The sequence below is a fragment of the Cynocephalus volans genome, chromosome 10 (genome assembly GCF_027409185.1).
Source record: "Cynocephalus volans isolate mCynVol1 chromosome 10, mCynVol1.pri, whole genome shotgun sequence".
NCBI classification, from domain to species: domain Eukaryota; kingdom Metazoa; phylum Chordata; class Mammalia; order Dermoptera; family Cynocephalidae; genus Cynocephalus; species Cynocephalus volans.
The window spans coordinates 77,639,609-77,662,590 of record NC_084469.1 but is presented as its reverse complement, the minus strand read 5'-3'; the positions used below and the strand labels follow the sequence as shown (position 1 = coordinate 77,662,590).

Sequence of the window (22,982 nt, the reverse complement as noted above, 5' to 3'; positions counted from 1 at the left end):
CTTAGGTAGGTTTTAGGTTATTCATTTTCAAAATGAAGAAAGTGATTGGATCTATGGTCATTTTTAGAGATGGAAGGGACTTTTGTAGTCACTAGCTTTAATTCTTTTATTTTCCACGTAAAGAAAACTCAAGTTCAGAATGATTAGGAGACTTCTCCAAGGTCACCAGCTAATAAGTGAAGGAGCAAGAATCCAACTCTTTTAGCCTTTGGTTATGTGCATATTCCACTGTCATGCTGCCTCCACACAGTGAGAGAGATTTCAATACTTTTGCAAATTTTGTAAAAGGTCTTTGGAAAACGACTTAAAGATGAACATTTATTTATTTATTTATTTAGTCTTTTTCGTGACCGGCACTCAGCCAGTGAGTGCACTGGCCATTCCCATATAGGATCCGAACCCGCGGCGGGAGCGTCGCTGTGTTCCCAGCGCCAGTGTGCCACGGGTTCGGCCCAAAGATGAACATTTAAAACAATATACCTGTGGTCCTATATAAGCAAACTAGCTGGTTTCCCCACTTGCCTGAGTCAATTTGATTTCCAACTGTAATACAAAAAACCAACTCAAACTCAACTAAAATTTTACTTAGTTTCACACATGTCTCTTTTATCAGGATAACAGTTATCTTGAATGTATTACGAAACATATTTGAGAGTAATACGTGATCCTTAAATAAAACGACCTTCATGACATTATGATTTTATCAAAAAGCAAGTCAAAAGAGTATTTTTATATCGCTAAGTACACTTAAAAACATGAATAATAGAGAAATAAAACTTCGTGCACGTGTAAAACAATCTATTATAAAACTTGAGTGTAGATTTAAGTTTTGTGTTACCTTTCCTGGGGCATTCTTGTAAGCCCGCATTTTCATTTGCTTTTCTACGGCCAGTATTAATGCGAGAATGCACATAATTGTACGGAGTTTGCCTAGAACCCTGGATTTGAAGTTGCTGTTTGGCTGCAATTAGTCTGTTTTTGAGGACTTCATTTTGTCTTTCAAGCTCATGAACTTTCTCTTGTAGCCGCTCAATCATTTCTTCCATTTCCACATCTCGTCCCAGCCGCTTGGGGCCGCCACCAACCCGCTCATATCTTTTCTTGTCATTAACTAGCCGTATTAACTTGGTGGCCATTCTAGGGAAATAATAAAAAGATGAAAAGGAATGTGAGAAGTCAGCATAAAATGCATTCTGTTGAAAGGAACATAATCACTGTGAAGACTTCAGTGCAGAACCTGAATAATAAATTTCAGGTTTTGATGTAACTATTACTGCCTGTGAAGAATCCTTTGATGATAATTGAAACCACTGGGCAACAATCTGCTTTATAGCACTGACAAATAACAGTTTCCTAAGGCTTATCATTTAAGGTTGGTAAAGAGAGGACACATATTTACTCCATATGTTCCTGAAATGCAATTTTTAATGCATGACCTTATATAGGAATGCTGTATGCACTTAAATGTAGTTAGGGATTGTGGATGTGGTGGGTTATATCTGCAATTCAGAGTAAGTTAAAACTTTTGAAAAGTGTGTTAAGACTATGCAGCATTTAGGTAGTATATTGTTTTCAGTTTCTCTAGGATTAAGATATAAGTATAAAAATATTAGAAGGCATAGATGCAAACATAAAGCTCAAAGAAAAATACAAAAGAAACCAAAATGCACCATTAAATGTTGCTTAGTGTTCAACACTCGAGTTTAATATTAGTAAATAATTAGATGCAAAAAGTATCATTTTAATGCTACCTTTAAATTTAGACATAAATTATGCTTTTGTCATCTCAGGAGTTTATACCTCTGATTCTTTTAAGTTTTGATAAAAACTGGTTAGACAGAACAAAAGACAGAGAGGGCACATGGGGGTGATGTAATATACACGTACAGAAAACATGCCTGACAGTGAATGGAAAAATCTTGGCAGGACAAGAAAGAAAAGGTGGCTTTGATGAGAGACACAAGTTCAAGACTTTACAAAATTGGTCGCACATCTTCAATAGCTGATTCTAGTTTACAGTGAATCTATTTTTATAAAGATCCAGACAGGAGATTGAAAATAAAAACACACTTCATTTTTCTTTAAATGGGGTTTGCTTTATTTTAGTATGGTTATGGACAGAAGCTTTTACTTAAGAGAACCAAAGTGAAATAAAAAAATCCTTAATCGCTTTGGGATGTCATAGAACTTTTTTTTTTTTTTTTCCCTAAGCAGAGTCCTCTGTAAATGTGGTAGTAGTACATGTCTATCTACACTTCTGACTACTCAGTCTACAGCATGTGGCATCAGGCAGAGCTATGCATAACATAATCAGTTAAGATTGTTTTCTCTTTCCCTGGAGGCACATCTATTAAGCATGCTTTATAAGGGATACAGGATAATAAAAACCAAGATCCAAGAGGACCACAAACACCCTTGTAAAATAATCAATGGATTAGTTCCTTTTCCACCTAATCCAGAGAATGATATATCATTGGGAAATTTGGACACGTATCATAGTGTAACAGAGCCACACACTCTACCTAGCCCTTTAATAATTTCAGGCTCCTGAGCCTCATCCAATGCCTACCCGTAAAAATAAGGTAGTCATCCAAATGAGATGTCAACATAAATACTTGCTTGAATCTTCTGTTACAGAGAGACTTTCACACAGAGATATAGATTACACTTAAAAGAAAGAGATTTAATGTGAAAAGCAGTCAACATGTATAGAAAAAAAAATGACAGGAAAATCAAATCAATAGAGTGCCTTTAAATTCCTTAAATGATGTTCAAGTAAACTTTGTCAAGAAACATGATTGTATATGTTTGTGTAGTAATAGCAATACATTTCATTAGTTGGATTTGATTATTTTATGATATTAATGAATCATAAGTGATCTGGTAAAGTATGAGTACTTATTTAACAAGGTGGTTTATAAAATTTATACCAATACTAAAGAAAGTGTACTAATTATATCTTAAGGATAAATTTAAAGACAGTTCTACCCAAGTTCGAGTTCACTATCAGTGGTATGAGATTGAGAAGGAATTTAGAGCTCTAGGTCAGAGTGTTCACTGGATCACTACTTTCACAGCTGAGTAAGGTAAAATCCCAGGAAGATGAATGGTTTGAACACACCATAGGCTAGCGGCGGAGGGATAATGGAACACATACATGCAACTTGACTCCTAGCCCAGTCCTTTTCCCAATAAACTAGATGGCTCACTATTAAGTTGTTTTTTATTTTCTGGCTAGGACAAATTACTAATGAGGTCAAGGTTGTGAATTCAATTTTCTTCTGACCAATTAGGTTGCCAAAAAAAAAAAACTGTTTAGTGGTCCAAGACTACATGCCTCATTCTGACTGGCTGACATGTGTATGCTATTGGTTAGAAAGGGAATCAGGCAAGTGAATCACATGTTTTGAAAAGAGCCGTCATCATGACTCAAAAACCAACTTAAAGTAAAAGGCCTGCACACAGTAGGTCAGTGGGATGTTAAAACAGAGTCCACAGAGCAGAAATTGAACTGGAATCACCTCTTTAGGCTGAATTCTAAGCAGAAAAAAACCCTATCTTCTTTTTTCAATGGCTGTCTCACCTTTTTTTTAAAACTAAAACATGAATATGAATACAGACCTGCTCATGCTTACAAATGTGAATGCACTTTTTTTTTTTAATGCCATACATTCAGAAGACAGGCATAGTGTTTCTGAAAAAAAAAAAGAATTAAAGAATATCTTCTCTTAAAAAATTATTCCTGCACAAATATTTTGCACATAAATCAAAAGTGACAATATATTCTTCAGAAACAGTAGAGACTTTCTGAAATAAATATAGAATCTAGACTAACCCAAGCAAAGTTAAATATGTTCCAGAGATTGAAGTGATGTTTTCATTAGTAAATCCCAAATTTTAAGGGAACATGCATTCTAACAAGTTAGAATAGTTAATTACTTCTAAAAACTTTCATTTTAAAATCAAGACATTTAAAAAACAGATGATTTGGCCATTTGCTTATTAAACTATAAATATTAAACCAAAAGTTATTTATAGATATGGTACATTCACGGCACTCTTAGCTATTAGCTCTTTTCTTTCAAACAGCAACTTCAGACATAAACACTCATAATTTTTTGGTTTATTATTCTAGTTTGCAAGATTTTCCATTTTTAAAAATTGTATTTATTTACAACCTTCCTTTTTCCAAAAAAGATTCAAGGTGGGGTTTTCAATTATGTTTATAAAAAAGCATCTCCTCCAAATGTTAGAGTCAAGAAGAAAAGCTAAAAGCTTTTTATCATAACCTTTTAATTTTATCCTCTTGTTTGCGGGCATGCTGTTTAAGTAAAATGTTCTCATCATGCAAACGCAAAAATCTGTCTTCCAGTTCTTCACGACTGACACGTGAAACTGCCTGGCGAGATTTCATTGTCTGCGTTGTTGAAGTTTCTGCAAAAATGCCAAGGTAATTAATTGTGTGATTACTTAAAACATTCTCTAAAAACGATAACTGCTGGCATTAATACAATCTCTGATGTACTTGTCTTAGATTTCTTCTTCTGTTACCTATAATTACGACGGCTTTAAGGAAATGTTATATCATTGTTCACAGCAATAATTTCAGGTGAGAATAAAAATCTTTGCTATTAATAGTTTATATACAGTATTGGGAATTTGAGCAACAGTAGTATTTATTCAAAAATGCATTCAAATAACCATTCTTTAACAATATACGTTGGAACTATGATCAATAAAGACCATTCAATTTATATGCTGAATGTTGTAAAAACTAAACTAAAAGAGTATCTGAAAGGGTTTTTTTGTTTTTGTTTGTTTTTACAAAGGCAAAAGTGAAAATAATTTAACATGTGTATGTGATATCTTTCTATAGATGTTTATATTTGATATTTTCCATATCATAGTGACATAAGTCAATTTTCAACAATCTTCCAGTAGAAACAAAGAACAAACTGACAGAGATTAACGTCCTATGGTGTATTACTGAAGACAAGAATCAAATTTATGGACTATTAAAACCCAATAAATAGCTTTGCATACTTTAAATTTATTTGTATCTGAATACCTGATATCGCCTCAAGGATCTAAAACAAAGCTTCAACATTTTACTTTTAACAATAAAATCTGTACAGTTAAATTTTCTCTTTCAATGAACCACCTTTCATTGACCACCTTTCTGAGGTAGTCCAAGGTGGCCACTTACACTGTTCTGATTAAAAGGTAGACAAAGATTCCTTAGTGGAATATATTTTAAATCCCTAGCCTTCTCAATAGCAAATGTAGTGGCATGAGAGCATGGCTGACACACTGTACACGCAAGCATAAACATAGCTCTATATTCTCAATTGTTCTTTAAAAGTAGTACTTTTCGTTTTCAATTTGAAAGGGCTTTTTAGCTCTACAGCAACCACTAAGCAATAAAAGGTTAAAGAAAACTTTAATGTATATTAATTTGATAATAAAAGTCACTATTGCTTGCATAAACATGCCATTTTGAGATACTCTACTTGAAAGGCAAAAATTTTAATATACGGCATTTCCTCCCATATAAAATTTAAACATAAAGAAATGTTTTAATGGTGAATGTGATTTAAACCAGGCAATTCAGTTTGGAGGCTTGATACTCTCTATGTAGTTTCCACTGATGTGTGGAATTTTTAAAAGATGATTTATAACAACACTTTATCAGAACAGAGGGGGATTTTACATTTTCTATGAGCTGTTGATAATTGATGCATGCAGTAAAATACCACATGTGTTCTAAAATCTCCATCTTCTTGTTTAGTCCAATCAAGAGCTTATACAGTTACTTAAATGGTTTGGTTTGTATGAATATCAGAAATACTTTAAATTAAAAGTAAAGAAGTCACTGATCAAAGTTCATAACTGTAATAAATAACAGCTGGGACATACCTTGTAACCCTCCCATTCCAAAGAGGTTTAGACCTATATCTTTCACAGGCAGGTCTCCTGCAGTCTCATCAGTTGGACCAGACATGGCCTATCTGTGGAGAAAAGAAAATTCATATAAACTCTTTCCAAGTTATTATATTAACTATGCAATAGAATGAATCAAATAAAATGAATAAGAGACTAGAACTTTAATGGACATCTTACTCCCCACATGTGCTGCTTTAAAAAGATGAAAGCTTCTATTCTAAAAGTAACACTACATTCAATCATGAAGACAGTGTTCCTTTCAACAGTATATTTCCTATAGTTTGCTTAGGAAACGAGGTAAGATTATCATTCTTCCTTCTCTCTTCTTCTTATTCCTCTATCTGAAACAAAAACAAACTCTCCCAAATTTAAGAAATACTTCCTCTCCATTTCCTCAAACCCAACCCTTAAAAGAAAGCAGGTATCTTGGAAAAAACTCAAGTCAGAAATTTGATTCAAATGGTTGTTCCATCATTTACCATCTGGTCAAGTCACCTAAGCATTCTGCGTTTTAGTTCCTTAACTTTAAAAATGAAGAAAATAATACCTACCTCACAGAGTTATTCTAAAGGTAAGTAAGATGGTAAATTAAAGGCATTTAGCACACGTGCCTGGATGTCAATATTACTTGAATATTAATTTTCTGCTTGACGTACAAATGAGTGGGTAGTTACAAGTTTTGTGAAAGAGTTTTCACAACTGGGTTTGTTTTTGTTGTGTTCTCCCTTTGTTGCCATGAGGGCTAGGTCCCACGGTTTAACCACTTCAACATATAGTCTGTCTAGCTAATTCTGGTATTTTTACAGTTTCTATTCTTTACAGAGCTGCACCACAGTATCTTTATTTTGTATGTGGATGTGAGTGGTCCACACAATGTGTAGTATGAAGCAAAAAAACCTTTTTAATATTTTCATTTTGATCTCCCTAGAAAGCCAAATGCAAACTGCCAAAGAAAATACCCTAAGACAGAGGTTTTCAAGCTCTAGGATGCTGGTCCTAGAATGCAGAGTAGCAAGCTAGTTTGTTTCATTCTCCTCTGCATTCCTGGACGCTGGCACAGAGCTTGGCATATTCACAGAGTGTAATTAATGGAGTCCATGGGGCTTCAGGGTCTGCGAATCCAGAGATGGTTTACAAAATTTTGTACGAATATATACATATGCAATTTTTTTAGGGAGAGGGTTCATACTTTTCTTATACACAAAAGTTTGATAACCACTGCATTTTGCTGTGACAGAAACAGTTAACAGACAAATGTCTGGGAGATAATCTACTTCTTTTGGAAACACTGCTCCAGAAGAGGTCAATTTTAGAACCCAAATTATCCGGAAGTTTAAACATAGGCCACCTGTGAAAATGATTACTTTTCCATGATAGAATTAAAGTTGCTTTTAAGAGTAACAATAATGATGATGATGGTATTAACATTTATTGAATGCTTATTATGTGCCATGCACTGTTCTAAATGCTCTGCTTATAAGAATTAATATCTCACAACATTCTTTTGAGTTAGCTGGGACACAGATTAGGTAACTTGCCTAAGGTCATACAGGTAGGAAGTAGTTGCCTGGTGATATTTTTGGTTGTCATAACTAGGAAGGGAGGGTGATACCGGCTTCTAATGAGTAGAGGTCAAGGATGATGTTAAACATCTTACAGTGTACAGGACCCAGAACAGTGAATTACCTGGTCGGTCGAAATGCTAATAGTGTGGATCAAGAAATCCTGCACAACATTGTAATGCCTCTCCAACACTATCTCATGCTATCCTTCCTTGCTCGCCTACACTTTACTTTCCTCAAACCCACTATACTATCGTCTTGCTCAAGGGCTTTGCATTAGCTGGCTCCTCATTCTTTGGATCTCAGTTCAAATGTCCTTTCCTCAGAGAGGCTTTCCCTGACCATCCTATGTTAGAGTAGTCTTCCTCTCAATTTTTTCACTGTTTATTTCTTTTTATAGCAACAACCTCTATCTGAAATTATATTTATTAGTTCACTGTCTGTCTCCACTAATAAAGTATAAACGTCTTGAGACTGGTATTGGTCTCGTCAACAGCTGGTTGGGAACAGTGGTTGGACACCAACATTAATATTTATTGAATGAATAAATGAATACCAGGAACTGAGACTAAAATGGCAAAATCCCCGCCTTTATGGAGCTAACAGGTTATGGAGATAATCGAGTGGTAAACAAATAAGCAAATAAGCAAACAACAGGCCACTCAGGAAGTCTAGGGTCTACCAATCAACTCCTAGGCCAAGGCAAATGTTCGTGGTCTTCTACTTGAAGGATTTGGACAGGGACGGCAATTAGCAGCATCAACTCTCATCAGCTAGGATTTATGGCTGGGATGTAAATATCAAATCGGGCGTGGGGATAAAGGGCGGGCTGTGATTCAGGCCCGAAGATGTAGAGGCGTCTCGGGCTGGGCTGCTTTTCACGCGAGCGGAACTCCAGGGCTTTCTCCAGGCCACAGAACAGACACTATGACCTTGGCTGGTGCTGCAGGCGGAGGGTCGGCCAACCTCCACCCACCCCCATCCTCCCCGAGAGTACTCACCGCCACTCTCTCCCCGCCGCTAGCTACCGTTGCTATAGCGGCGACGGCGCGTTGGGCGGCTGTCCGAGAGGAGCACGGGAAAAACATGGCAGGCCTCGTTGTCTCCTGGGAAATGTAGTTCTCCTTGGCCACCAACCTGTTTGCTCGCTGGGCAGGGGACTACGCTCGCAGCTGTCGGACCTGGGAAATTCTGCTCTAAACCCCGGGGCGTTCTCGGCCGTCGCCGCGGTGCATCCTGGGAGTGGTAGTTCTTACGGCGCTGAAGGAGAATGGCGCCGGGCGGGAGCGGGACGCTGAGAGAACTACACAGAGGAGGCGGGGTCCAAGGCGAGGGATCTACGCGGCTCGCAGTGGCGAAGGCGGCTTTAGAGGCAGCATGAAGCGCACCCCGACCTCCGAGGAACGAGAGCGCGAAGCTAAGGTATGTCCTGCTCCCCGGAGTCTGGGGTTCTTCGTGCGCTTGGAGCTAGGGGCAGGGAACAGGAAGGGCTTGGTTTGATGGCAAGCGGATGCACGGTGTTAAGCCAAGGGATGACAGGGCCTTGTCAGCGAGAGACCTGGAGACATGGGGGCGGGGGCTTATAAATTCGTGCTACTCAGGATGCAGCTGAGAAATGAGAATCAAGACATTCTTTACCTTGTCCTGCTTCTGCACCTATTCCTTGGCTAAATTTATAGCCACCCTTGTTGTGCCTTAGTTTACCGGACTCTCAGATGACTGTGATCATACCAGCTGTGCTTTCTCATCGATAATAGTCTCTGAGGACTGAGATCGACTTTGATGCAATACCTGTGCGGGCAGGTGTCTTTATTAGGAACAGTTGTCTCAGTGGACGCTGATAAAGTCTGTGTCTTCTGCACTATAGATATGAATCTTAACTACATTGCTACTTTCTATCTGGTGTTCAGCTTCTGGTAGTTGTCATTCTAGGAGGTGACAATAATAAAGCAATAGTGATTTTTTAAAAAAAGCATTTATTGTTTGTTAGACAATGCAATAGGTGCATTATATTTATTATTCATATCACAGTAGATTGCAAGATAGATATTATACAGATGGAGTATTAACAGTTCTGTTTCACAGATGAAGAATTGAGGCTCAGAAAAATTGAGTGTTTTCCTTTCATTTTCATAGGTCCTATTGATATGTCTAAGTATATTGGGAATCTGTCCACATTTTTCCATCTCCACTCCCTTGGACTAAGCTACCATTATCTCTTTAATGGACTGTTGCAATAGCCTACTTATTGGACTACACTCATTCTACACCCTAACTTTGCCCTCTTCTTTTCCCTCCCCCCAACAACCAGTCTCTTTTCACACTGTAGAATGTGATCTTTTCAAAGTGCAAAAATTGACAGCTTCATTGGATCTGACACTCTTCTCTCTGCCTATCACACTTTGGCTTTCCTAAAAGTCTCTCTTTCTTACACTTCATTTGTTCACAGTGTCTTTGCATGTGCTAGTTGGTACCTACTCTATGTTAGGCAAATATTGGCAGTGAGGGTCAGTGGTGAATAAAACAGACACAATTCTTGCTCTCATTGAATGTAGAGTCTTACAAATGAGTCTGTCTTATGGCAGTACACCCTAAGGATTTAAAATATAAAATAAGAATTTAAAATATAAAATCTTTTCTATAATGACCTGAGGTATAGCAACATTTCACAAGGGATCTGAAGCTTCCATGCTTGAGTCTGAGTCTGCATGTGATGTGAGTAATGTACTCATGGTGGACAAGAAGGGGGAAGATCCTTCTGCATTAGTCTGCACAGTGTAAAGAAACAATTAAATGTCCCCCAGTGGCACTGCACATGATGTGTTTCTCACCTTTCACATTTATTTTTAAAGTAATTCATTTATTCTGTAAAGATTTATTGAGCATCTATTATTTGCTAGACACTGGGATAATAATTTTGGCTAAGATAGAATCCCTGCTCCCAAGGAGCTCTTACTCCATTGAAACCATAATCTTTGCCTGTGAGGTAGTTATTAATGTCATCCACGTTTTATAGATGTGGAAACTGAGGCTTGTAGAAGTGACTTGCCCAAGGCCACTGGGTTTCTAGGTGGATCTAGGGCCCAGAACCAGGTCTTCTGATTCCAATTTCAAAGCTTTTTCCCATTTTCTGCTTGTGAAATGTTGACTTGATAGAGCAAGTCGTCTTCCTGTTTGCTTTTAAAAATTTCTTTGATCTTTATTTAAAATTTGTTTACTTAATGAAATATTATTGGTTAGAACAACATATAGTCAGTTGTTTTAAAATCTTTTTTTTTTTTTTTTTTTGGTGGCTGGGTGGTACGAGGATCCGAACCTGAGACCATGGTATTATGAGGCTGCGCTCCAACCAATTGAGCTAACAGATTAGCCCAGTTGTTTTAAATCTTAAAAACTGTATAAAATGTGCAATTACTCATAAATTATTTTCTTTTTTTCTAATTGACTTTATTGAGATATAATTTATATACAGTAACTTGCAACCCTTTATAGTGTACAATTTGATGAGTTTTGACAGATGTATATACAGGTTAAGTATTCCTTATCTGAAATGCTTGGGACCAGAAGTATTTTGGATTTTCGATTTTTCCAGATTTTAGAATATTTGCATTATGCTTACTTGTTAAGAATTCCTAGTTTGAAAATCCAAAATCTGAAATGCTGCAATGAGTGCTTTCTTTGAGTATCATATCAGTGCTCAAAATTTTGGGGGTTATGGAGCATTTTGGATTTCAGATTTTCAGATTAGGGATGCCAATCTGTACCTGCAAAATCACCACAATTGGCATAAAGAACATTTCTATTCCTTCTAACAGTTTCCTGTTGCTCATTTGCAGTCAATCTCTCCCTCTCTTTTAGCCCCAGAGCAACTACTGATATGTTTTCTGTTGCTATAGATGAGTCTGTGTTTTCTGGAATTTCATATGAATGGACGCATACAGTATGTATTCTTGGGTCTGTCTTTTTTCATTCAGCATAACGATTTTTGAGATTTACGCATGTTGTTGTGTGTATCAATAGTTTGTTCCTTTCTATTGCTGAGCAGTGGTCTATTGTGTGGATATATCGCATATTTATTCATTCACCTGTTGCTGGACATTAGTATTATTTCTGATTTGGGGCTATTATGAAAAAAGCTGCTATGACCATTCATGTAAAAGTCTTTCTGTTTTTATTTATATTGGGTAATGCCCAAGAGTGGAATTGCTGTGACATGTGGGAACTCTTTGTTTAACCTTACAGGAAATGGCCAAACAATTTTCCAAAGTTATTTTACCACTTATGTTAGTTTCCTAAAGCTGCTGCAACAAGTTACCACAAACTTGGTGGCTTAAAACAACAGAAATTTATTCTCTCACAGTTCTGGAGACTGGACGTCTGAAATCAAGATATTCACAGGGCCACACCCTCTGAGGGCTCTAGGGGAGAATCCTTCCTCGCCTTTTCCAGCTTCTGGTGGCTCCTGCTGTTTTTTGGCTTGTGGCTGCTTAACTTTAATCTCTGCTTCCACCTTCACATGGCTTTCTTCCCTATGTTTCGGTGTCTCAAATCTTTCTTTCCTATTCCAGGATGATCTGATCTTGAGATCCTCAAGATCTTCAACTTATTTATATCTGCAATGACACTTTTTCCAAATAAGGTCACATTTACAGGTACTAAAATTTTGGACATGGACATATCTTTTTGGGGAACAATATTCAAACCGACTATAGCATTTTACAGTTCCACCAGCTGTGTATGAGAATTGTAGTTGCTTCAGATCCTTGCCAACTTTTGGTATTGTCAGACTTTTAAATTTTAGCCATTCTAGTGTATAGTAGTATCTCATTTTGATTTTAATTTGCCTAATGAAAATCAAAATGGTGACCAATGAGGTTGTACATTTCTTTTTTAAAAACTTTATTGAGGTATAATTTACATACCATAAAATTTACCTGTTTTAAGCATACAATTAAATAGTTTGTAGTATATTTACAGAGTTGTGTAACCCTTACCAGAACCTTATTTTAGAACATTTTCATCATCCCCCAAACAAACCTTGTGTTCACTTGCAGTTATTTCTCATTTGCACCCCCACCCCTAGGCAACCACTAACCTACTCTTTGTTCTCTAGATTTGCCTTTTCTGGACATTTTCATATAAATGGAATCATACAATATTTGGTCTTTCGTATTTGTCTTCTTTCACCCAGCATAATGTTTTTGAGTTTCATCTGTGTTGTAGCATGTATCAGTACTTTGTTCCTTTTTATTACCTAGTAGATAGTATTCCAGTGTCTGGATATACCACATTTCATCTCTTCACCAGTTGATGGATATTTGAGTTGTTTTCACTTTTTGGCTATTATGGAAAATGCTACTGTGAACATTTACAATCTAGTTTTTATATAGACATATATTTTCATTCCTTTTGGGTAGATACCTAGGAATAGAATTGCTGCTCATATGGTAAATCTATGTTTAACTTTTTTTTTTTTTTTTTTTTTTTTGGTGCCTGGTGTGGGAGTCCAAACTCTTGACCTTGGTGTTATAACACCATGCTCTAACCAACTGAACTAATTGGCCAGCTGTATGTTTAACATTTTAAGAATCTGCCAAATTGTTTTCCAGTGTGGCTGCACTATTTTACATTTTTACCAGCGATTTTTAGTTGCAATTTCTTTACATCCTTGTCAACACTTGCTACTGTCCATCTTTTTGATTGTAGCCATCATAGTGGGTGTGAAGTGATATCTCATGGTGGTTTTGATTTGAATTTCCCTGATGGCTAATAATTTTGAGCATGTTCTCATATGCTTAATAGACATGTGTATATCTCTTTTGTGAAGTATGTGTTTAAAATCTACTTAACCCAAAGTCCGTATTCAAATTTTGCTCACATCCTCGTACTAGCTTTTATAGCATTTTTTTTTTTTTTAAAATATTTATTTATTTATTTATTTATTTATTTTTATTTTTATTTTTTTTTCGTGACCGGCGCTCAGCCAGGGAGTGCACCGATCATTCTTATATAGGATCCGAACCCGCGGTGGCGGGAGCGTCACCGCGCTGCCAGCGCAGCGCGCCACCGAGTGCGCCACAGGCTCAGCCCTTTTATAGCATTTTTTTTTTTTTTTCCTGGCCCAGGTTCTAATCCAGGATCACACATGATTTTTAGTTGTCATGTCTTTTCTCCTTTAATCTGGTCTCCTTTGATGTCCTTTAAATTGGTTCTTTATCCTTTCTTTATCTTTCAAGACATTGACATTTGTGATGAGTACAGGCTATTTGTTTTGTAGATTGGCCCTGCATTCTTATTTGTCTGATGTTTCCTTATGATTAGATTCAGATTACACATTTTTGGCATATGTATTTTGAGGAAAGCTGAGGCCACCAGAGGTCACAAATTTATAATCCACATATTGATCCTGGCTGTAGATGTGTTTTATTTGGCCCAAACATACTGTGTTTGAAAGTTTTGGAATTATTTTCTAATATTCAGAAGTTGAGGGATTATGCATAAAAATCTAGATGTCTGTTTCTCTTGAAGAACTAGAGTATCTGGCAGCACTGGGCATGCATTTTCCTAACTAGAGTTGAATAGTGTCTGCTCCATTTGATGGGAAATGTGCTTTCCATTTTGCCAAGTCAGCTTTACACCTTCAGTCATAGGACAGTGGCTTAGAGTGTGGAGCTTTAGAAGCAGACACCTGGAATTGAATTCTGCTCCATCACTTACTTTAGTAATTAACTTCTCTGAGCCTCAGTTTCCTCATTTATAAAATTGGGACTAAATGAGAGAGATATGTATAAAGCACCTAGAACATTCCTGACATGCAGTAAAAATAAACATTGTTATTATCATCATCATCTCATCCTCCTTGTCACTACCTCTACCATCACCTAACTGATCCCAGTAGATATTTAGCATATATTCAGAACATTTATTTTGTAAATTTATGTTGAGTATCTATTCAAGCAGATTTCCTCAACTGGGGTTCCATTAACTTCTCTCATATGAACTCAGCATGTTACTGGTTGTGTACCACCCTCCAGAAAGTTGAGAAAATACTCACTCAGCCATTTTCTGTGTTCTGTGGTTCAGATGAGGAATTCAGATAAGTGCCAAGCAGTGTGTTTAGAATTGGGGACATGTGGGCAGTCATGGTCCCATGGAGCTGGCTGTCTGTCCATGGAAGGTAGATAAGCAAGTACTATAGTAGCGTGGTGGGATTTATTATAGGAGTAGGACATGGTAGCAAGGAGGATCTTACATGGTCTAGAGGTCATGGAATTCCTTCCTTAGGAAGATCTGTTTAAACTGGTCTGGGGGTCATAGAATTCCTTTCTTAAGGAAGGTCTGTTTAAAGGTGTATCCTTATGAGATGCCAGAGACTCCTTTAGAGTTTTCTCAGAAATATTAAAACTATTTCATTAGTCATGGAATAAAAAGTTGTGGATGTTGAATTCTCTTAGCTTTAAGGATTCTTATGCTGGCTTGGATTAGATCATCTTTTTAAAATATTAAAAATAGAAATAGTTTAAGTTTATTACTGAAGTAGTTATATATTTAATAAGAACATTTAATAATTTTAAGTAATGTACATTTTTATCAATGAAGGAAAATATCCAGAATAGATAAATTAGCCATTTTAAATAAAATCATTAAAAAAGTCTTCTATTTTTGGTGGTATTTGTCTTAATATCATTTAACAAGAGAAACCTTAAATTATAAGGTTTATTGAGTTATGAAAATAATAACTCAACAAAAGGAAGTTTGTTATTTTTGTACATATATAAATGTATATACTCACTAGGTGTTTATTTTTTGGGGGAGGGGGACAGCTGGCCAGGAGAAAGATCAAACCGTGGACCTTGGTGTTATCAGCACCACACTTTAACCAACTGAGCTAACTAGTTAGTCTTCCACTGGGTGTTTTTACCTTATTTTATTTTTATTTTTTGCAGTTTGGGACTTTAGTGAGGTCCTGAGAATGTTCTTTTGGCCTCCACCTTTACCTCGGACCATCCTGGATGTGTCACCAGTTTATCTAAACTGGAAACTAAGTGTGGGACATTTTTGGTGGTTGGCCAATGAATGACCAAGAGACTTAAAAATTAAAACCTTCCCAGACGACTCTATTCTGTGTTCTCCCCACCCCAATCCGTCTTTATCTTTTGCTTAATCTCTTCTCAAGTGTATGGGTCAGCCTTTAAACATCATTTTGTAGGTTCGATTGCATTCTGTAATAGAAGAAGCGTTAGTGTATTTGATCATTGTTTCCAAACCACTTTAAATACTTTACTTGAAAATTACTAGCTAAACCATTGCGGAATAGTGAGTTCTTGTCACTTTCTGTTATATACAGGTCTGTTTCTTTACCATCCTGGTGTTGGTTTTTGAGAACTAAATTTGCCATTCAAAAAATGTCTTAGACACTTTGAACAAACATTAGCTTCCTTGAAGACAGCATTTGTGTCTAACTCATCATTTGATCTTTCCAGTATAGCTGGTAGAATGTCTTCCATGTAGGAGACATTAATAAGTATCTGTTGAAGAAAGATTGAGGGGTTCAGAGCCTCCAGTATCTGATATATGATACCTGTGATCCTTAATAATTATGATACTGGCTCCCTGGCTGCTAATTAGATTTATTGTGGCTGAGTTTCGCAATACAGGTTTTGGCATTTAGCCTGTGTGCTCCAAAAAAAGTAGAAACCGTTTTTTTTTTAGTTTTGTTATTCACCATTTTATCCCTAGCACTTAACATATTGCCAGGCACATAGTAGATATTTTATAAACACTTTTCAAATGAATGAATGAATTCTTAAGAGCTTCACTTGTTATTGGTCATTAGGTTTTCTAACAGTGAGAGATGGAAATGGAAACTGCAAGAAATAATGGAAAGTGACTAGGTACTTTATGGATTTTAAATTACTTAACATACCATAGGTATAGACTTTAATTCTGAGAAACAAGACTCTTTTATTCTACACATACTTTAGCAACTGTCAACAATTGTTTTCTAGTGTTCTCTTTCAAGTTTAAAATGCTAGTTTACCTTCTAGGTTTAGGGTATTTTATTATTGTTGTTGTTAGTTTATTATGGTAGATTTCTTGATAAAGTTATATTTATAGTGTGATTTTCTAACTTGTAGAAGAAAAGAACTTTCTAGTTAAGATGGTACTTTTGGAACCTTAAAGAAAAGGCATAGTTTGGAGAAGGTGGATTTACATTTCTGCTGATAAGCTCATTCATTTAATCTTCTGTTATCAACTGATTTTGTATTATTTTACAAAGTTGTCTCATTGGTTGATTTCACAGTGTTGGCTATAAGGGAGGAAGCTTGGGGACTACTGGGTTGGGTCAGGACATGTTTAGGAGATAAAGATTTACTTTGGGGCTCGGTAGAGTGCGTTGCTGATAACACCAAGGCCATGGGTTCGGATCCTATATAGGGATGGCCGGTTTGCTCACTGGCTGAGCGTGGTGCTGACAATACCAAGCCAAGGGTTGAGATCCCCTTACCGGTCATCTTTAAAAAAAAAAAAAAAAAAAAAGATTTACTTTGATAGGGACTTGTTTCCAAACATTTGTCCTTGGCGTAATGTTTGCAAGGCCAGCATATGTTTGAAAGCTAAATCTTGAGTAGGTCCTATAGACTTGCATTTAAAAATATTTTTATTTTACTGTGGTAAGAACACTTAACATGAGATCTGCCCTCTTAACACGTTTTTAGGTGTACAATACAGTATTGTTAATTATAGGCAAATCTCTAGCACTTATTCATCTTGTATGATTGAAACTTTATGCCCGTTCATTATCCATTCTTCTCCCCTTCCTCTGCTCCAAGCCCCTGGTGATCACTGTTATACCCTCTGATTCGATGAGTTTAACTGTTAGGCTTGCATTTTTGTTTATGCAGCAAGCATATGTCCTTGTTGCTATGCTGATCATTTATTTGCTCTGTAGTTTTGGAAATGACCCGCTTGCAAAGTGACCGTGCCTTCCCTTATGTTAAAGAACCGCCATATGGATAAGGGGCAGTTGAGACCTTTACAGCTGGTAGAAACCAAGTACAAAACTCAGTTTGAAGGACCCAATTATGTGGCATCTGGTCTGAGGAGGAGATTTGTTGCCAGTGCATGAGTGTTTTCATAACTGTTTGTGATCAGAAAAGTCAGAGCTCTGATTTCTGCATTAGCCCTAAGTCTGCCCTTTGGCACCTTCATTTAGTGACTGGATCATTCAAGGCTGAGCCTCAAGGGCCAGCATTTCTCCAATAATAATATAAAATGGGCTGATGTTGCAGCCTTAACTCACTCTGCTGAATTGGGCATGATTAAAGTCTCAAGGCTGCATAAATATGGATTTTCTGTTTCTGTGTACAGCAGTCCATTATCTCACTGTTTTCCAGTTTGCCATTTTTTGAAAACAGAGATGGAAAATTCTGCTGATTTTTTTTTTTTTTTTCTGTCAGCACGAACTTTCTGCTTTTTTTGCTTGAGAGCGTGAGAATAGCACTGGGCTAACGAATGCAAACATTACCGTTTATGTGGACTCTAGCCTGTTGTCATGTCGATCATGTTATTTAGGTTAAATAGTGTGCAATTTTTCGCTGAATCAGCAGCCAATATGCTGCGAACAATTTTTGTTTTAGTCACATTATTGGCTGGTAACACTATTAGTGAGACAATAATTGGGAAATAGTAGTCATTGTTCTCGTAAAACATGATCCTTGTATTGGAACCACAGGCAGGCAGAGGAGTTGCATATGCAGACTGAAAGGGAGGAAGGGATGAGTAGCCAGTGTTCCCAGCTTTTAAAATCATCAGACCCCTGCTACTTAAATTGCCCCAGCTGTTAATGCTGGAACCATTACAGTAATGGACTCAGCAAATGAAGGAGAACGAAGACACACACACTTTATTACCAGAGGGGCAATTTTCTCTTCATCTGTAATAGCAGCGGTACCTCATATTGATCAGACCATCAAGATACTAATCCTCTGTAAAATTACTTGTTATAACTGAAAATGTGTTAATCCAAATCAGTCTGTGTCCTGACTGTCTACTTACTATTGAATACAGACTATTAGATGGTTTATTTTTCATGATTTAAAGCCTTTGCCTAGAAAATGGTCGGCGTTTCCCTCGCAACACTGAGTGCTTAATCTTAGCTATAGCCCAGGGTTGTCTTTTTGTTTTAAACAGAACATCACCCACTTAATTAAGGAGTGAGTGTCTGTCTTCCTGTCTGAGTTATGCTGCTGTTTTATGTTCCTCTGGATTTATTAAGCATCTTGTTTTACATTCAGTCTGTGGTTTGTGCTGTAAATAAAATAGGCCCATCTTGCACATATTAGAAATTTGCAGGTAGCAAATGTCAATAAGTACCGGAGATGTAAGGTTCTTTGATTTATATTTCAGGCACCAGGTTGTGCTTTGTCAATTGAACCCATAGGCAGGATGCATCCTGGTGTCTTCTGTGTAGCAGATGTGTTTTTGCATCATTGTCTGAGAAAGTTTATGGTTATTTCTGCATCCTTGGTTCAGTAGATTGCTTTTTAGACAATGAGGCTTATCCATTCCTCTCCTTGTGTTTTATGAGAAATGACTACAGCTACACATTATTATAAGAAGACCTGTTAAAAACTGATTTCTCTCTTCCTTAATATTTAGAATTTTAGGACCTACTTCATAACATTTCGGTTTTTTCATTATAGTCCCTTTCTGCATACCTTCTACTCATATGTTTATTCGTATATGGTCTCAGATGCCCTCTTGGTAGTATTTTTATTTATTCTAATATATCGTTGATGTCAAAGCATTTGTGTGGCATTCCCTGTTAGAATTCGTTCAGAAATAATTAATATTCTGTGGCTGGAGACTCAAGGATGAATAAGATATAATTTTTGCCATTGAGGACTTTAGTTCATTAGGAAGATAGGCATGTCAGGAAATAAAAATACAATTATGCAGCATAGTAAATGCTAAAATCCACTGCGAATGTAGTTTTTGGGAGCGGACACCAGTTACGGGTGTGATAGTAAAATAAGCCTCATTGGTTTTACTTGCTGTGTTACCAAAAGCAGAATTCTGCCTTTTAATCACACTTTTAGACTTGCTTCTGAGTGACTTCTACCTCTTAAGAAGAAATCTCTTCCTTCATCACTGGAGACATGTTTACTACTTCCTGGGGACAAAGGAAGGATTTCCGAAAATATTTTGATCAGTGACTGCATCTTTGTTTTTTTTTTTTTTTTTTGTCTTTTTCGTGACCGGCACTCAGCCAGTGAGTGCACCGGCCATTCCTATATAGGATCCGAACCCGCGGCGGGAGCGTCGCCGCACTCTCCCGAGTGCACCACGGGCTCGGCCCTGCATCTTTGGATATGTGTAGAGTTTCCCAAAGAGACTACTTAAAAGGGATAGTGCTTATGTTATTGTTTATGTTCTGGTATTTCTATTATAAATTGGCTTTATTACTTGAAAGTGTAGTTTATCAAGAGAGATAGTAGGCTGTGGTGTTAAGAGTGTGGATTTTGGAGCCAGGCTGCCTTGTTTTTTACCCTCTAGCTCTGCTACTTACCTCGCTGAGTGATCTTGGACAAGTACCTAATTTCCTTGAGCCTCAATCTTTATCTGTGAAATGGGAATAATAATAGTTGGGAAGATTAAATTATTTAATATGTATAAAGCAATTATTTTTCACATGTGGCTTGCAAAAGTCAGCTTTGTAAAAAAATAAAGCTGGAAGCAAAACACTACCTGACTTTAAACTATATTACAACGCTATCCAAAACAGCATGGTACTGGTATAAAAACAGACATACTGATCAATGGAATAGAATAGAGAATCCAGAAATCAACCCACACACCCACAGCCAACTGATCTTTGACAAAGACACCAAGCCCTTACACTGGGGAAGAGACTGCCTCTTCAGCAAATGGTGCTGGGAGAACTGGATATCAATATGCAGGAGAATGAAATTAGACCCATACCTCTCACCATATACCAAAATCAACTCAAAATGGATTAAAGAATTAAAAATACACCCTGAAACAACAAAACTTCTTAAAGAAAACATAGGAGAAACACTTCAGGAAACAGGACTGGGCACAGACTTCATGAATACGACCCCAAAAGCATGGGCAACCAAAAGAAAAATAAACAAATGGGATTATATCAAACTAAAAAGCTTCTGCACAGCAAAAGAAACAATTAACAGAGTTAAAAGACAACCAACAGAGTGGGAGAAAATATTTGCAAAGTATACATCTGACAAAGGACTAATATCCAGAATGTACAAGGAACTAAAGCAACTTTACAAGAAAAAAACAAATAACCCAATTAAAAAATGGGCCAAAGAACTAAATAGGCATTTCTCAAAGGAAGATATATGAGTGGCCAACAGACACACGAAAAAATGCTCAACATCACTCAGCATTCGGGAAATGCAAATCAAAACCACACTGAGATACCATCTCACCCCAGTTAGGATGGCTAATATCCAAAGGACTGTGAATGATAAATGCTGGTGAGGTTGCAGAGAAAAAGAAACTCTCATACATTGTTGGTGGGACTGCAAAATGGTGCAGCCTCTTTGGAAAATGATATGGAGGTTCCTCAAACAATTGCAGATAGATCTACCATATGACCCAGCTATCCCACTGTTGGGAATATACCCAGAGGAATGGAAATCATGAAGTCAAAGGTATACCTGTTCTCCAATGTTCATTGTAACACTATTTACAATAGCTAAGAGTTGGAACCAGCCCAAATGTCCATCATCAGATGAGTGGATACGGAAAATGTGGTATATCTACACAATGGAATACTACTCAGCTATAAACATGAATGAAATACTGCCATTTGCAGCAACCTGGATGGACCTAGAGAGAATTATATTAAGTGAAACGAGTCAGGCACAGAAAGAGAAATATCACATGTTCTCACTTATTTGTGGGAGCTAAAAATAAATAAATAAATACACAAACTGGGGGGGAGGGAAGAAGACACAACAACTACAATTCCTTGAAGTTGATACAACAAGCAAACAGATATGAGGTTGTTGGGAGGGAGTGGGGAGAGGAAGGAGGGAGGAAGGTTTCAGTAATGGGCCACAATAATCAACCTCATTGTATATTGACAAAAAAAAAAAAAAAAAAAAAAAAGTCAGCAATGTAAATGTAATAAGATTGTGAAGCATTTCTTTTTTAAAAAATATATATGTTTTTTATTGGTTATGAATATTCATGAGATACAAAGCTGATTGTCACCCCTCATGCCCACGATGTGAGGGCCAGATTCATACTGGCAGCATACCCATTACCAAAAACTGCGCTTGTACCCTGTGACCCCCACCCAATTATCCCCATCCTCCCTCCTCCCTCTTACCCCACCTCCAACTCTACTTTGTAGCCCAAGGAATGGTCTCTCCCTGTGCCAGTCCAATGCACTACTGTGGTCTTTCTTTACTTCCTTCTTTCTCTCTTAGCTCCCACATATGAGTGAGTACATGTGGTATTTATCCTTTTGTGCTTTAAAATATTTTTAAAAATATTTTTTATGATTATATAATAATTTGTTATTTTAGAAAAAATAAAAAAATAGAAAAATACCAAGCAGGAAACAAAGTCTCTTAAAATCCTCCAGAGATAAGCACTGTTACTTTATATTAGTGCATTGCTCAGAATATTATTATGCTTATTATATTTGCAGTATATATAGTATGATCCCAATTTTATTTAAAATGTATTTATTATATAAATACATAATACATTTTAAACAAAAATTTGAATCATATTCTGTATATTTTGTACTCTGCTTTTTTCACTTACCAGTGTCCAATATATTGTGAATATTTTTTCATATTATTACAATTATATGGTATTTTAGCATATGGATTTTTCCCCCCTTATAGATTTTCCTTCAGTGAACTTTCTTGCACATCTCTCCAAATTTCTGGAATTTTCCGTAGGGTAAATTAAAAGAGGGCAAACTGTATTAGCTAACATTTGTAAAGATTTTTGTTTCTCATTGTCAAATTGCCACCCAGAGAGTTGTTGCCAGTTTCCAGTCTAAGATAAGAAGCAATTCAAGAGAATGCTGGGAATTATCATGAAACAAAAATATTTGCCAATTTGGAAGTGAGGTACGAGCTCGTTGTAGAACTAATTGCTATTTTATTTATTTATTTATTTATTATTAGCATGTTCATTATTACAAATCATAATTTTTCTTTGTGCCCTTTACTCGAACTACTATATTGTTTGAATTCCATCCTACCATGTTTATTGGTCAAATATAGTTTTTTGTGTAATTCATTTATTCATGTAGTGTTTGTTTATTTTGCTTATATGTGTTTGTATTTTCTTACTGATTTATAAGCATATTTCATGGATTAGGAATGTTATCATTTGTTAATCATGTGATGGAAATACTTTTCTCAGTTTGTTTATTGCCTTCGTTTTGCTTTTGTATTTTTGTTATTC

The 22,982-nt window shown here is 36.6% G+C and overlaps 2 protein-coding genes across 2 annotated transcripts in view; one reads left to right on the top strand and one right to left on the bottom strand.

The window, feature by feature from the left end:
• RPGRIP1L (RPGRIP1 like) overlaps positions 1-8,558 on the bottom strand; it is a 95,106-nt gene extending 86,548 nt beyond the window's left edge. Inside the window, exons 1-4 of the mRNA XM_063112002.1 lie at positions 8,507-8,558; positions 5,917-6,008; positions 4,290-4,434; positions 839-1,137 (exon numbers count right to left, since the gene is read on the bottom strand). Coding sequence (XP_062968072.1) covers positions 839-1,137; positions 4,290-4,434; positions 5,917-6,001 — 529 coding nt within the window. The 5' untranslated portion in view covers positions 6,002-6,008; positions 8,507-8,558. The remainder of the gene's footprint in view (positions 1-838; positions 1,138-4,289; positions 4,435-5,916; positions 6,009-8,506) is intronic.
• Positions 8,559-8,829: 271 nt separating this feature from the next.
• The window catches only part of FTO (FTO alpha-ketoglutarate dependent dioxygenase), a 368,578-nt gene continuing 354,425 nt past the window's right edge, over positions 8,830-22,982 (top strand). Inside the window, exon 1 of the mRNA XM_063112160.1 lies at positions 8,830-8,927. Within this exon, the coding sequence (XP_062968230.1) occupies positions 8,883-8,927 (45 nt within the window). The 5' untranslated portion in view covers positions 8,830-8,882. The remainder of the gene's footprint in view (positions 8,928-22,982) is intronic.